The 14,598-nt window shown below is 38.1% G+C and overlaps 1 protein-coding gene across 1 annotated transcript in view; it reads right to left on the bottom strand.

Moving 5' to 3' along the window:
• IPO11 (importin 11) overlaps positions 1-14,598 on the bottom strand; it is a 192,584-nt gene that overhangs the window by 123,329 nt on the left and 54,657 nt on the right. The window contains 4 exon segments of the mRNA XM_049768835.1: positions 4,883-5,009; positions 6,143-6,248; positions 7,349-7,396; positions 12,074-12,164. Coding sequence (XP_049624792.1) covers positions 4,883-5,009; positions 6,143-6,248; positions 7,349-7,396; positions 12,074-12,164 — 372 coding nt within the window.

Raw genomic sequence — 14,598 nt, 5'->3', positions numbered from 1 at the left:
GTAGGGCATTTGCCTTGCATGAGGCCGACCCAGGAGGGACCCGTTTCAATTCCCAGCATTCTATCTGGTCCCCTTAGCCTGTGAGGAGCGATTTCAGACTGAAGAGCCAGGAGTAACCTGAGCACCATTGGGTGTGGCCGGATGGGCATAATATCCCTTCAGTATCAATAATGCAAATCAAGAACCTAAAAGGAGGGCCCAGAGAGATAGCACAGCAGCGTTTGCCTTGCAAGCAGCCTATCCAGGACCTAAGGTGGCTGGTTCGAATCCCGGTGTCCATATGGTCCCCCGTGCCTGCCAGGAGCTATTTCTGAGCAGACAGCCAGGAGTAACTCCTGAGCACTGCTGGGTGTGGCCCAAAAACAAAAAACAAAAAACAAAAAAAAACTAAAAGGAAGAGAAAGGGGGAAGAAAAAATGTCTGCCAAAGACAGGCAAGGGAAAGGGCAGGGAGGGCAGCAGGAGGGAAAGTGGAAACATTGGTGGCAAAAAATGTGCACTGGTGAAGATGTATGATTGAACTCAATCACAAACTTCGTAATTGTGTCTCGGTGGTTCAATTAAATAATTTATTTAAAAAATAATAACAATAGGGGCCGGGCGGTGGCGCTAAAGGTAAGGTGCCTGCCTTACCTGCGCTACCCTAGGACGGACCACGGTTCGATCCCCCGGCGTCCCATATGGTCCCCCAAGCCAGGAGCGACTTCTGAGCGCATAGCCAGGAGTAACCCCTGAGCGTCAACGGGTGTGGCCCAAAAACCAAAAAAAAAAAAAAAAAAACAATAAAGATAATTATGTGAGTTCTAGACTGACTTAGGGCTTGACCATGTCTACAGCAGTGAAAGCGACTTATACAATAGAGTTGTAATGGTGCTGGGACCAGAAGATTTAGTCTTTTAGGTGGTTTTTGGTTTTTTAAGGAGGGCACAACCAGCTGTGCTCAGAGTTCACTCTTTGCTCTGTGCTGAGAAATCACTCCTGGTGGGCTTCAGGAGACCAAATGGGGTGCCAAATATTGAATCCAGGTTGGTCATGTGCAGGGCTTACTGTACTGTCACTCATTAGTCCATTGAGTGAATCATCTCCCTGGCCTTCTTATACTCTAACTTATCTCAAGCCCTCAATTCTTCCAATAAAATTAACTAGAAAAAAGTATCCTAAACCAGGGTCGGAGCAGTAGCGCAGTGGTTAGGCATTTGGCTTGCCCACGGGGCTGACCCAGGACAAACCTCGCTTTGATCCCCAGCATCCCATATGGGCCCCCAAGCCAGGAGCAATTTCTGAGCTCATAGCCAGGAGTAGCCCCTGAGCGTCACCCAGAGGGACCCAAAACCCAAAGACCAATAAAATAAATAAATAAATAAATAAAATAAAATAAAATAAAATAAAATAAAATAAAATAAAATAAAATAGTAACCTAAACACTGGTACTACTTGGTAATATTAATACTTCACCCAAACGTCAGCTACAACTCCTTCCACAATATAGTCATGCAAGACCACTAAGTTCCTTCTTAGTTCTATTACAAACTTTTCATTTAGGTAATTCACTATTTCTATTGTCAGTAGCAAATCTGTCCATGAAGAAGACCATTTCTTTGCTTGACAACACAACACATCTGTTGTTTTTTTGTTTTGGTTTTTGGGCCACACCCGTTGACGCTCAGGGGTTACTCCTGGCTATGCGCTCAGAAGTTGCTCCTGGCTTGGGGGACCATATGGGACACCGGGGGATCGAACCGCGGTCCGTCCAAGGCTAGCGCAGGCAAGGCAGGCACCTTACCTCTTGCACCACCGCCTGGCCCCTTAAGTGATAGGATTGATGTTTTTTTTTTTTTTTTTGGTTTTGGTTTTGGTTTTTGGGCCACACCCGTTTGGCGCTCAGGGGTTACTCCTGGCTATGTGCTCAGAAATTGCCCCTGGCTTGGGGGGACCATATGGGACGCCGGGGGATCGAACCGCGGTCCTTCCTTGGCTAGCGCTTGCAAGGCAGACACCTTACCTCCAGCGCCACCTACCCGGCAACACAACACATCTTACCCTCAAATAAATCTTCAGATATACTAATTTATATTTTACATAACTTCTCACAAAAGTAAAAAAAAAAAAAAGGTATATTCTAGCTGTCTTTTAGCTGCTGAAGGTTGTGTATACAAAGTAAAAATTCTTTTATTTATAATTTCCAAAAGTGAAAGATAAAATTATAAATGACTCAAACTATACAGCTTAAGGAAATCTAATATATCAGCAGTTGTTACTTAGGGAATCATGTAAAATTATAAGAAAAAACAGTTCCTCTCACACAATTTGTGCATTCTAATTTATAGCATTCTCAAATAGGATTTTGTGAAAGGCACACTTACTAAGGAATATTTTCTGCCACGAACAGAAGGAGGCACATAAAGCACTATCCTTAGAGAACCTTTTTTCTTTTCATACTCAAAATAAATTCCACACAGAAAAATCAAGTGTAAAATACTAATTTATTCAACACCACTATAAAAAGCACATGAACAAAAGAAAAAGTAATCTGATTGAACTATGATTAAACTCTTCTGCTTCGGACCAGAGAGAAGACAGAAAATAAGGAAGATGCATTTGACCCCAGTTCAATCAAGCATTGCATATTACCAAAAAAAAAAGTGCTAAATACTAAAAATTATAAACTCTTGTTCATAGATCTAATTTTAGTTTTAAAAATTAGATATCTCAGACGAATAAGTCAAATTGTTAAAACACTGAATATTACAATATTTTAAAGGTGTCAAAAAAGTATATCATTAACATTGTATTTCTCTAGAAAAAACTGTAATATTAAATTGTGGTACAACTGTTAAAGGTAGACTAGTACTAAATATTAACAAAGAAAATTGATTCCTCCAGTTACTGTATTTTTTCTACTTTGTGAAATATAGTTCTATAACATAATGGTAACATGACAGGGAACCCATACTACATATAACTATAGATGTTCATGATTAAATCTACCAGGCATAGAACAGTCGTACAGGTTTAGGGCACTTGCCTTTCATGTGGCTGACCCTGTTGTGGCCCCCTGAATCCTAGTTGGCCTACCCAAATACCACTAAGAATGATCCCTAAAACAGAGCCAAAAATAGTCCCTGGCAATACCAGGTATGGTCAAAATTTTTACAAAAGTTTGATTTTTCTTTGAAATGTATATTTCTACAATAGAAATACCCTTCTGGTTGTTTCTTCCCTTGACTTAACACTAAAAAAAATTCATAAAATTTGCTTATACATGGCTGGATACAGAGAGTATTATGCTGAGCTAAAAAAAGTTTATATTATAATGACACACATTTAAAAATGAAAATGTTTGGTTTAAGCTTTTGCTGAGGAATAGAAGAATAATCAGGTGGATTCAAATGTTTTTTAAAGGGAAATTGTATTGAAAATCATTAAATAAGATTCTAGAATAACTGGGGGGGGGGCACAAGAAATTAACAAATAAGAACTTAGAAAAATACAGCTGAATCACATTTTCTAGACGAAATATTTCTAGACAGTATAAACTACATCAAAGAAAAAATGCAAGTCAAACACATATTAATCCAGCATACAATAAAGCACCTGTAGAGGAAAACACAATTTTTCCTTCATACTTTGGAAATTCTTTTAAAAACTTAAGTATCCTATACAATATAGCAGCAAAGAAAACTGTTTTGAAAAGGGAATAAAGCAACACAAAAGTAATTATTACAATTTCAGTAACATAAAATCAAGACTACAGCAAAAATCATTATAGGGGCTGGAGAGATAGCACAGTAGTAAGGCATTTGCCTTGCATGCAGAAAGATGTTGGTTCGACTCCCGGCATCCCATATTGTTCCCCGAGTCTGCCAGGGGCAATTTCTGAGTGTAGAGCCAGGAGTAACCCCTGAGTGCTGCCAGGTATGACCCAAAAACCAAAAACCAAAAAAAAAAAAAATCATTATTAAGAAAGAAGTCTGGGGCCGGAGAGATAGCACAGCGGCATTTGCCTTGCAAGCGGTCGATCCAGGACCTAAGGTGGTTGGTTCGAATCCTGGCATCCTATATGGTCCCCCGTGCCTGCCAGGAGCTGTTTCTGAGCAGATAGCCAGGAGTGACCCCTGAGCACCGCCAGGTGTGGCCCCAAAACCAAAAGGAAAAAAAAAAGTCTATGAAATAATTCCAAAGACTTCATTTTGTTTGTTTGTTTTGTTTTGGGGCCACGCCCGGTGACGTTCAGGGGTTACTCCTGGCTCTGTGCTCAGATATCGCTCCTGGCTTGGGGGACCATATGGGACCTGGGGACCGTAGTCCATCCTGGGTCAGTCACGTGCAAGGCAACTGCCCTACCACTGCGCCACTGCTCCGGCCCACAATGTACAGCAGGTTAGGCACATGGGCCTGATCAAGGTTTGATTCCAGGGATTCCACTCCCTAAGCACAGATCCAAGAATAAGCTCTGAGCATGTCTAATCATATCCCCCCAAAACACAAAAACAAAACCAAAAATTTTATTCAAATATAAGAGACAAAGAATCAAAACTAAGTATAAATCAGACTATGATGATACCAAATATAAAAACAACAAATTCTAACATATATGTAAGGAAAACAACTAAGTAAGCTAAAATAGGATCTGATTTTCTTCAACTCTTAACTGAAACTGATTTTGGAATAATAGAACTATCCTAATTTTTTCTCAGTGACTTGACTATTAATGACAAGAATAAAAATCAAAAGATTTCTTTCCTTCAAATCATACTATTCACCAAGAAATAACTACAGTAGTGAAAGACTACCAATATTTCAATAAAGACCTAAATAATTCTAAATTTTTAAACATAGATTAAACTTCAAAAAATAAGTATTTGGGTCATTAGGTAACATACCACCAAATCTTGATCTTGAAGTAAGTTGCAAATTGCTTCATATAACATGGGTCTTAAGTCAGACTTGAATTTCACAGAAACCCACTGACCAATCAGCCAAATCACCCTGCGTCGTAATGGCTTATATCTAAATAGGGAAAATCAGAAAATTAAAGCTTTATTAATTCTACAAAGCTTAAAATGTAGAAATGCAATGAGCTTTTTTGACACACACACACACACACACACACACACACACACACACACACACACACACACACTCCGATACTCAGGACTTACTTCAGGCTACATGCAGGAATTACTCCTGGAGAGGCTTGGGGGGAACATATGGGATGCCAGAGATCAAACCTGGATCAGGTGATTACAAGAAAAGTGCCCTACCCTCTATACTATCATTCCAGTTCCAAAATACATTTTTAAAATAAAAGCTTTTTTAAAAGCTACTGCTATTAATACTAATAAAGTTGTGATATTACATAAAATTCTTAGGTAGGGCCCAAAGAATTAGTATAATGAATGGCCAACGTGCTTGTTCAGCACATGACCCATCCAAGATTATTTTCTCCCATGGTAACCTGCTAAGTCTCCTATTGGCTTACCTAAGACATATGTTCTTTCAGGAATTCATAGACTAGAGCTAAAGCTTTAGCACAGTGGATGGGCGGCTAGCCTTGTACAGGCTGACCAAGGTCTACCCCCACACCCAGCACCTCTAGGAATAATCCCCTGAGCTTCACCAAAAAAAGAATTAAAAGTCTTCCATTTACTATTGCCTTTACATATTTTTTCTGCAATATTTTTACCTAATATTTTAGGTTAATCACTTTTTTTTGTTGTTTTTTTTTGGGGGGGGTCACACCCAGTGGCACTCAGGGGTAAACTCCTGGCTCTGCACTCAGAAATTGCTCCTGGCAGGCTTGGATGGTGGTGGGGGGCCAAATGGGATGCCAGGATTCGAACCACCATCTGTCATGGGTCGGCTGCAATGCAAGGCAACCGCCCTACCATTGTGCTATGTCTCTGGCCCCAAAATTACTTAATTTTTACCTAACACTGCATATGTCACAATTCATACTTGAAATAATTTAGTGTTTTGCTTATTTTTCAATCATAAGATTTGTAAGTCATTCCTTTCTATGGTAATTTTCTAACAATTAATTCAAATTGAATTTTTTAAACTATAAACTATTTTCATGCTTTTTTCATAAGAAGACCATAAAGTAAAATAAGTGCAGAACAAACACAAAATTATATACTTGCCTATTGTGAGTAACCTGTAATTCCGGAAGAAGTTGGTTGTTAAACCACTGATCAAAATCAACACTGTCAAACAGCTCATAAGCAGCTAATCCAACGGCATTATATACTATGAAGATTTAAGGAAAAGAAAAATTAAAGGCTGCAGATATGAAATGAAAAAGCTAACTGCCCTTGCTTAAGAAACTAAATTGTTAGGGCTATTTTGTAGCCTGTTCACAAAATATGTTATCTAAAATACTAGGAAAATACTTAAAGACTTTTTAGAAATCTTATTTCATTTTCTGTTTTTCTTAGATATTACTTAAGATATTAAGCAGAAAATACAATTCCCTTTTAAATTCTTATAACTTTTAATATCTTAACTTTTTTTTTTTTTTTTCGGTTTTTGGGCCACACCGGTGACTCTCAGGGGTTACTCCTGACTATGAGCTCAGAAATTGCTCGTGCCTTGGAAATTATATGGTATGCTGGGTGTTCGAACCACGGTCCATCCTAGGCTACCTCTTGTGCCATCACTTCGACCCCTTAATTTCTTAATATTTTAAGCAGATATTTTAATCCCCCTTTTAATTTTATTTAAAGACTCAAGCAGAATTACTAAAATTATATAACATCTGCTTCAAAATGGAAGCAGTATTTTACCTCCACTTCTCTCTCCTCTAATCTCACTTTATGTGATTGTAATCCTAACGCACTATATTCCAATTTAAAGTTTATCTCTGCGTGTCAATTTGTCCCCTCCATTTCAACATTTTGCATGCCTCCATCTCCTTAAAACTCTGTTCACTAGTCATCCCCCCACCTTGCACACATTACACTTCTTTTCTTAAGCACATCAAAACTATTTTCAGTTTAACAAATTACCACCTATTATAAAATCAATTATCTCACTATCTATACCTTGTAATAAATGATGACTGGGTTATCTCTCACCAGGACGATACTGTATTTTAGGTATCCTTATATCCCAATTTTTTTTTTGTTTTGTTTTTGGTTTTGGTTTTTGGGTCATATCCGGCAGCGCTCAGGGGTTCCTCCTGGCTCTACACTCACAAATCACCCCTGGCAGGCTCGGGGGACCATATGGGATTCGAACCACTGTCCTTCTGCTATCTCCCCGGCCCCTATTCCAATTCTTTTGAGTATAAAAAAAAATTTATACTATCTACTAAAGAAATGTTTACACATTATTGTAATTAAACATACCAGCATCTTTGATTAATATTGCATTCATATCTTCCACGTTAGTGGGCCCTGAAAAAATAAGTATTAATAAAATAAATTTTAAAATGTCTTTTTAATAAAAAACCTTATTTAAACTCAATTTGTTAGTTTCAACTCAATTAAGCATTACATATCTTGAAGGTTTTTGGTAATGGGTGGATTTTTTGGGGTCCAGAACAAGAGATGTTCACTGGTTACTCCTGGCTCTGGACTCAAGGACTATTCCTGGTGGTGCATAGCACCCCATATATATGTATATATGTATATGTACATATATATAGGTATATATATATGTACATATATACAGTACATATTATATAAGATATATTATATATTTATATATTTATATATAAATACCCTGCACATATATATGCATAATACAGATGAAAAAAATCTGAGTCTAGAGAGAAAATATGGTAGACAGGGTGACTGCCTTGCATGTGGGCCAATCTGGGTTCAATCCCAGAATCCCCAATAGTCCTAGAACCCACCAGGAGTAATTCTTGAGTGCATAGCCAGGAGTAAACACTGAATATCAACAGGCATTACCCCCCAAAAGATGGGGCATTTGTGTTTAGTTATTACTATTAACGAAAACATGTAAGGCCATAACTTTACATTTATAATACACCTGAAAATTATACAAGCAACATCTAGAGAAATACATGACACAAACTGTTCATTACATAATTATATCTTTATTATAAAAATAACTTGTGCAGAGAACATCTCCCAATAGAAAAAAAAGGACTAAGAATGAATAATTCACACAAGAAACATTAAACATAGAAAGTAAATTAAGTGATGCCAATACATAAAATGAAGGTTACGGGCCCGGAGAGATAGCACAGCGGCATTTGCCTTGCAAGCAGCCGATCCAGGACCAAAGGTGGTTGGTTCAAATCCCGGTGTCCCATATGGTCCCCCGTGCCTGCCAGGAGCTATTTCTGAGCAGACAGCCAGGAGTAACCCCTGAGCACCACTGGGTGTGGCCCAAAAAACAAAAAAAAAAAAAAAAAAAATGAAGGTTACAATAAGAAGAAGAGAATAGGGCCCGGAGAGATAGCACAGTAGAGTTTGCCTTGCAAGCAGCCAATCCAGGAACAAAGGTGGTTGGTTCGAATCCCGGTGTCCCATATAGTCCCCCGTGCCTGCCAGGAGCTATTTCTGAGCAGAGAGGCAGGAGTAATCCCTGAGCATCGCCGGGTGTGGCCCAAAAAACAAAAAAGAAAGAAGAAGAAAGAAGAAGGAGGAAGAAGGAAGAAGGAGGAGGAGGAAGAAGAAGAAAAAGAAGGAGGAGGAGGAGGAGGAGGAGGAGGAGGAGAAGGAGAAGGAGAAGGAGGAGGAGGAGGAGGAGGAGGAGGAAGAAGAAGAAGAAGAAGAAGAAGAAGAAGAAGAAGAAGAAGAAGAAGAAGAAGAAGAAGAAGAAGAAGAAGAAGAAAAGAATAAACAGAAAAGTGCTAGTCGTTAAGTAATGTGAAAATTTTTAAATAAAAACGGCTGTCTATGCACTGTTATCCACAAAGAAATAATGTAGTTTACTTAACTCTAGCCTATTTATCAAAATACTTAAGTGTTATTAAATGTGAAATCACTAATCTAACTAGAGAGAGTAAACACAGCCCTAATAAGAAAAGTGCTCAGAACTAGAAAGAAAACTAAACTCAAGAAACTATTCCAAACTGGGCTGGAGCAATAGAACAGGCAGTCGAAAGTTTGCCTTGTGAGGAGCCAATCCAAATTCAATCCCCAGCACATCCAGGAATGACTCTAAGAGTCACTGGGCATGGCCCAAACCTCTTTTGCCCAAAGAAAAAGAAATTCAAAACCTTACCAGCATTCAACAATTTAACAGGGTATGATCTAAATAACAAACCCACTTTCCTACAGTGATCAGAGGAATAAGCAGATGGAGATAATAGAAATAAGTTTCTACTTTGAACCTCCAAAGTAACTTAATATAAACATTAAATTTGTTTTAATTTTTCAGTTCTATATTATAAAATTAGTAGATTTCTACTATGTATTAGAAATCAGTCACATGAAAATGCAATTGAATACTCAATTTTTTATTTTTTTTTTTTGTTTTTGGGCCACACCCGGCGATGCTCAGGGGTAAGTTACTCCTGGCTGTCTGCTCAGAAATAGCTCCTGGCAGGCATGGGGACCATATGGGACACCGGGATTCGAACCAACCACCTTTGGTCCTGGATCGGCTGCTTGCAAGGCAAACGCCGCTGTGCTATCTCTCTGGGCCCAATACTCAATTATTTTTAAACCTATCAGCACTCAAATATACTAGATACAATCACAATATTGAAAGTGATAAAAAGAAAATCCAAGCATTATAGAAACTAAGTTCTCATTTGTAATTTCTGTTTGTTTTTTTTTTTGGACCACACCCAGCGGCGCTCAGGGGTTACTCCTGGCTGTCTGCTCAGAAATAGCTCCTGGCAGGCACGGGGGACCATATGGGACACCGGGATTCAAACCAACCACCTTTGGTCCTGGATCGGCTGCTTGCAAGGCAAACGCCGCTGTGCTATCTCTCCGGACCCCTCATTTGTAATTTCTAATTATAGTTAATTCGATCTTTCACTATGTATTATTTTATAAATAAAAAGACATTATTTTCTCTTTTCATAGGAAAACAAAATGTTTTTAATGGCTAGTTGGCTTACTTAAAAGAACTTTATTTGAATAGATCTTGTACCATTTAAACTAAAATCTTATTTTGCCAAAATTACATTAATTTGTCCATCTAGATTAATAGCACTGGAAAAGGGAGGGAAGAACACTCAAATTCTTGATAAAATTAAACATAGAAGGAACCAGTAAGATAAAAAAAGAAACAAAAATAATTTAAGAAATGACCAATTTCATAAAATGACTATATTATTTTGCATTCCTACCAGCAATAAATGATATTTCTGAAGAAAAAGAAAAAAGAACCAGTGAGATGGCCCATTGATAAAATAAATACACTGCAGGTGTGAGAACCTGGGTTTAAATTTCAGCACTTCCCTGCACCTCCCCTCCACCAATAAACACAGTAAAACCTGATAGTTCACTTTCCCCCTTAGTTTTTTTTTTTTTATTTTATTTTTTTATTTTTGGGCCACACCCGGTAATGCTCAGGGGTTACTCCTGGCTATGTGCTCAGAAGTTGCTCCTGGCTTGGGGGACCATATGGGACGCCGGGGGATCGAACCGCGGTCCGTCCAAGGCTAGCGCAGGCAAGGCAGGCATCTTACCTTTAGCGCCACCGCCCGGCCCCCCCCCCTTAGTTTTTAATTTAAGCAAAAAATGTCTTTTGAGAAAACAAAGGCTTTATTAATAAGTTAACCATTCCTTAATTACAAGAAACATGATTAAAAATCTGCCTCAAGAGAAAACATCACTCTTATCATTATTTCCTTACATCACCTATGAAATACTTGATAACATACAGTATAATTCCTGCCCCAACCAATCAGACAATATATGGTCTCAGAATATCCCAAAGCTTGGGGCCGGAGAGAGAGCATGGAGGTAAGGCATTTGCCTTCCATGCAGAAGGAAGGTGGTTCGAATCCCAGCATCCCATATGGTCCACTGTGCCTGCCAGGGGTGATTTCTGAGCATAGAGCCAGGAGTAACCCCTGAGCACTGCTGGGTGTGATCCAAAAAAAAAAAGAATATCCCAAAGCTTTCTACCCTCCGAACAGTCCTGACAATATGCTCTTCTTCAGGATATACCCCCAATTTTTACCATCACTCTGATCTGAATTTATTGAAGGCCATTCACTACACTGTATCTCACTAGTGAATGCTTCAGGATCTGTCATTAGCCCTCCTTTGTTTTAATGAGTCTTAATCCAGTATATGAAAGTGTATTTAAAGTGTATTTCTATATCAAACCACTACTAATAACTGATCTATCACTATATCTCAAATATTTATCATCTTTTGCCTGGTATGAATTGCCAAGAATTAACAATCATAATAATTTAGTAAGCCAAGCCCTGGGAGTAACATGTGAACAAAATGGATGTGACCACTATCTCCTCCTGGAATTTACACATTGCAAAAAAATGAAAAATGGTAATAGTTAAAAAATTACTTCAAGGGCTAAATATTCCACTTCACCATTCTCTCTTCAGCCCATCACTTTCATCCAATTTCCACTGTTACTATTATAAAGTTAACTATTAGAAGTTATTATTCTAATCTTGTCTCTCACTACTTTACCACAAAATGCTCCAAATAAAATGTTTCCCCAAGCAATATATCTGGCTGTCTACTATTTTGCTGCTGCTGCTAGCTTACCACAGCAAAATGTATTACAATCAAAGATTGCCTCTCTTCTTGTTCTCTACCCAAAAGGTCACCCATACAGAAAATAGCACATTTGGTGCTTCATAAATTCCTATTATATGGTTTAAGAAGTAATGCATACTAGGGGCCGGAGAGATAGCACAGCGGTAGGGCATATGCCTTGCATGCAACCAAACAGCAGGTTCGAATCCCAGCATCCCACATGGTCCCCAAGCCTGCCAGAAAGGATTTCTGAGTGTAGAACCAGATTAACTCCTGAGCGCCACTGGACTCAAAAACAAACAATAAAACAAAAAAATGAAGAAATAATGCATAATATATATAATAGGTACATAAACTTTTTTAACTTAAAAAATTAGATTAGTCAAAGTAATACGAAATATACTTCACCTTGAAGTGTTTGCATCATTTCGAGAAGTACAGGAGTAAGGGTTTGATTATATTCATGGAATATATCTATAAATAGTACTTCAGTACATGGCTGAATGAGGGAAAAAAAAAACAAATTTGTAATAAAAAAAAAACAATGGCAGATCATACTAACTCTACAAAAGCAAAGTATATGTAGTCCTAAAATTCTAAACGTATTTCTAATTATCGATTTATTTCTTAGAAATATTATTTTTAAGTTTCTTTTTGGTTTTTGGGCCACAACTAGAGGTATTCCAGTGCTTCCCCTTGGCTCTGTGCTCAGGGATTACTCCTGTTGGGCTTAGGGACCATATAAGTATGACAGGGATTACACCCAGGTCAATTTGTAAGCAAGGCAATCACCCTACCTCTCTTAATATAAGCTACTACTATTATTAAAAAACATACAGAAAAATAAAATTATAGTAATTCAAAATAAAGTTTATTTTACTATTCCAATCATTTGGTATTATGTATTCAGAACAAAGTTAAGAAGAAATAATATTTTAAGCATTCTATGCATTTTTTAAAAAGTATTCTGAATCCACACTCATTTATAGATGTAATACCATAAATGACTAGCTGTCCAGGAATTATTATATATTTCTTTAGCAATGACAGACATAAGAAGCAACAGCAATACATATGTAGAGTTCATCACAGAGAAGCATTTCTTTGACTTTTTTTGAGATAATACTGGTTTTTATGAATGTAAATGTTATTATATGTTAGGGCTACAAGAAGAGACAATGCAATTAGTAGTATATCATTAAATATACAAAAATATACAAAATATACAAAAATAAGCGGAAAACAGCATAGCAACAATAAAAACAATGATTGCTTTTGGTTCCATAAAGTGTTGAATCACTACATTTAAGGATCATAATAAACTAATTAAGTTATTTTCTCTCAAATATGATATTATCCATGTATATAATAAAAATATTAAAATATATATGAAATAGTATGTCATTTGAGAAATATTCAGATATTTGCATCAAAATCACCCCAGGTGGGGATGAGAAAAGACTGACAATGTATTTGGAAATATGGTTACATTATCATTTATTGTTTTTTTTTTTCCTTTGATTTTGTTTTGGGGCCATACCCAGCAGCACTCAGGGGTTACTCCTGGCTCTATACTCAAAAATCACTCCTGACAGTGCTCGGGAGACCATATGGGATGCTGGGGATCAAACCTGGGTCGGTCACATACAAGGCAAACTCTCTACTTGCTGTGCTATATCACTCAGTGCCACATTTATTCTACCTTTTTTTAATACTTATTTCTTTATTAATTGATTGGTTTTTGGGCCACACCCAGCAGTGCTCAGGGGTCTCTCCTTGGTCTGCACTCAGAAATTGCCCCTAGTAGGCTAGGATATCCCTAGCATACGGGATACCGGGAATCGAACCAGAAACACGTCCAGGTCAGCTGCATGCAAGGCAAATGTCCTACTGCTGTGTAATCTCCGGCTCCCTTATTCTACTTTTTTTTTTTTTTTTTTTTTGGTTTTTGGTTTTTGGGCCACACCCAGCGGTGCTCAGGGGTTACTCCTGGCTATCTGCTCAGAAATAGCTCCTGGCAGGCACGGGGGACCATATGGGACGCTGGGATTCGAACTAACCACCTTAGGTTCTGGATCGGCTGCTTGCAAGGCAAACGCCACTGTGCTATCTCTCCGGTCCCCTTATTCTACTTTTTAAAGTGTTTAAAATTTTCCTTAGTAGTGCTAGAGTGGGGGCCAAAGATAGCACAGCAGTAGGGCATTTGCCTTCCATGCAGCCGATCCAGGAAGACTTTGGTTCGAATACATCTCATGTCAACCCATCCATGACTGCCAGGAGCGATTTCTGAGCAGAGCCAGGAGTAACCCTTGAGTGCCACCAGATGTGACCCAAAAACCAAAAACCAAAAGGGGGTAGGGGGCCTGGAGTGATAGTATAACAGGCAGGACACCTGCCCTGCAAGCAGCCAACCTAGGTTCGATCTCCAGACCTTATCCCCTGAGCCCAACAGGAGTAATATTTGACCACAGACCCAAGAATAAGCCCTGAGAGCACTGACAAGTGTGTCCCTAAATAAAATAATAAAATAAACAATAAAATAAATTAACAATGATAAATAACAATAAAATAAAATACACGTCTTTTTTTACTTCTTAAAGATCACATTTGATTAAATATTCCTCAAATGCTGGTCATATCAATAAATATATGTTTAAAATGCATTTCCTAGCATGGAAATAAATAAATAAATAAAAAGCATTTCCTAGATGCTTTTTACTATTCCAATCATTTTACAGTGGTAGAAGTAAGAAAGGTGGGAGGTCCTGAATTCAGTGCCTAGCATCACAAGAAATAATAAAATAAGAAGCTGAAGCAGGATTATAGCATGTAGGGAGCATGCCTTGCACACAATTGATGCTGGTTCAATCCTTGACATTCCATAGCCAGCCAAGAGTGATCAGAGCCAAAAATAAGCTCTGAATACCACCTGG

Source organism: Suncus etruscus, chromosome 2, assembly GCF_024139225.1.
Source record: "Suncus etruscus isolate mSunEtr1 chromosome 2, mSunEtr1.pri.cur, whole genome shotgun sequence".
Taxonomy (NCBI): domain Eukaryota; kingdom Metazoa; phylum Chordata; class Mammalia; order Eulipotyphla; family Soricidae; genus Suncus; species Suncus etruscus.
Note: the sequence above shows the minus strand (reverse complement) of the source record. Positions and strands in the feature narration are given on the sequence as shown.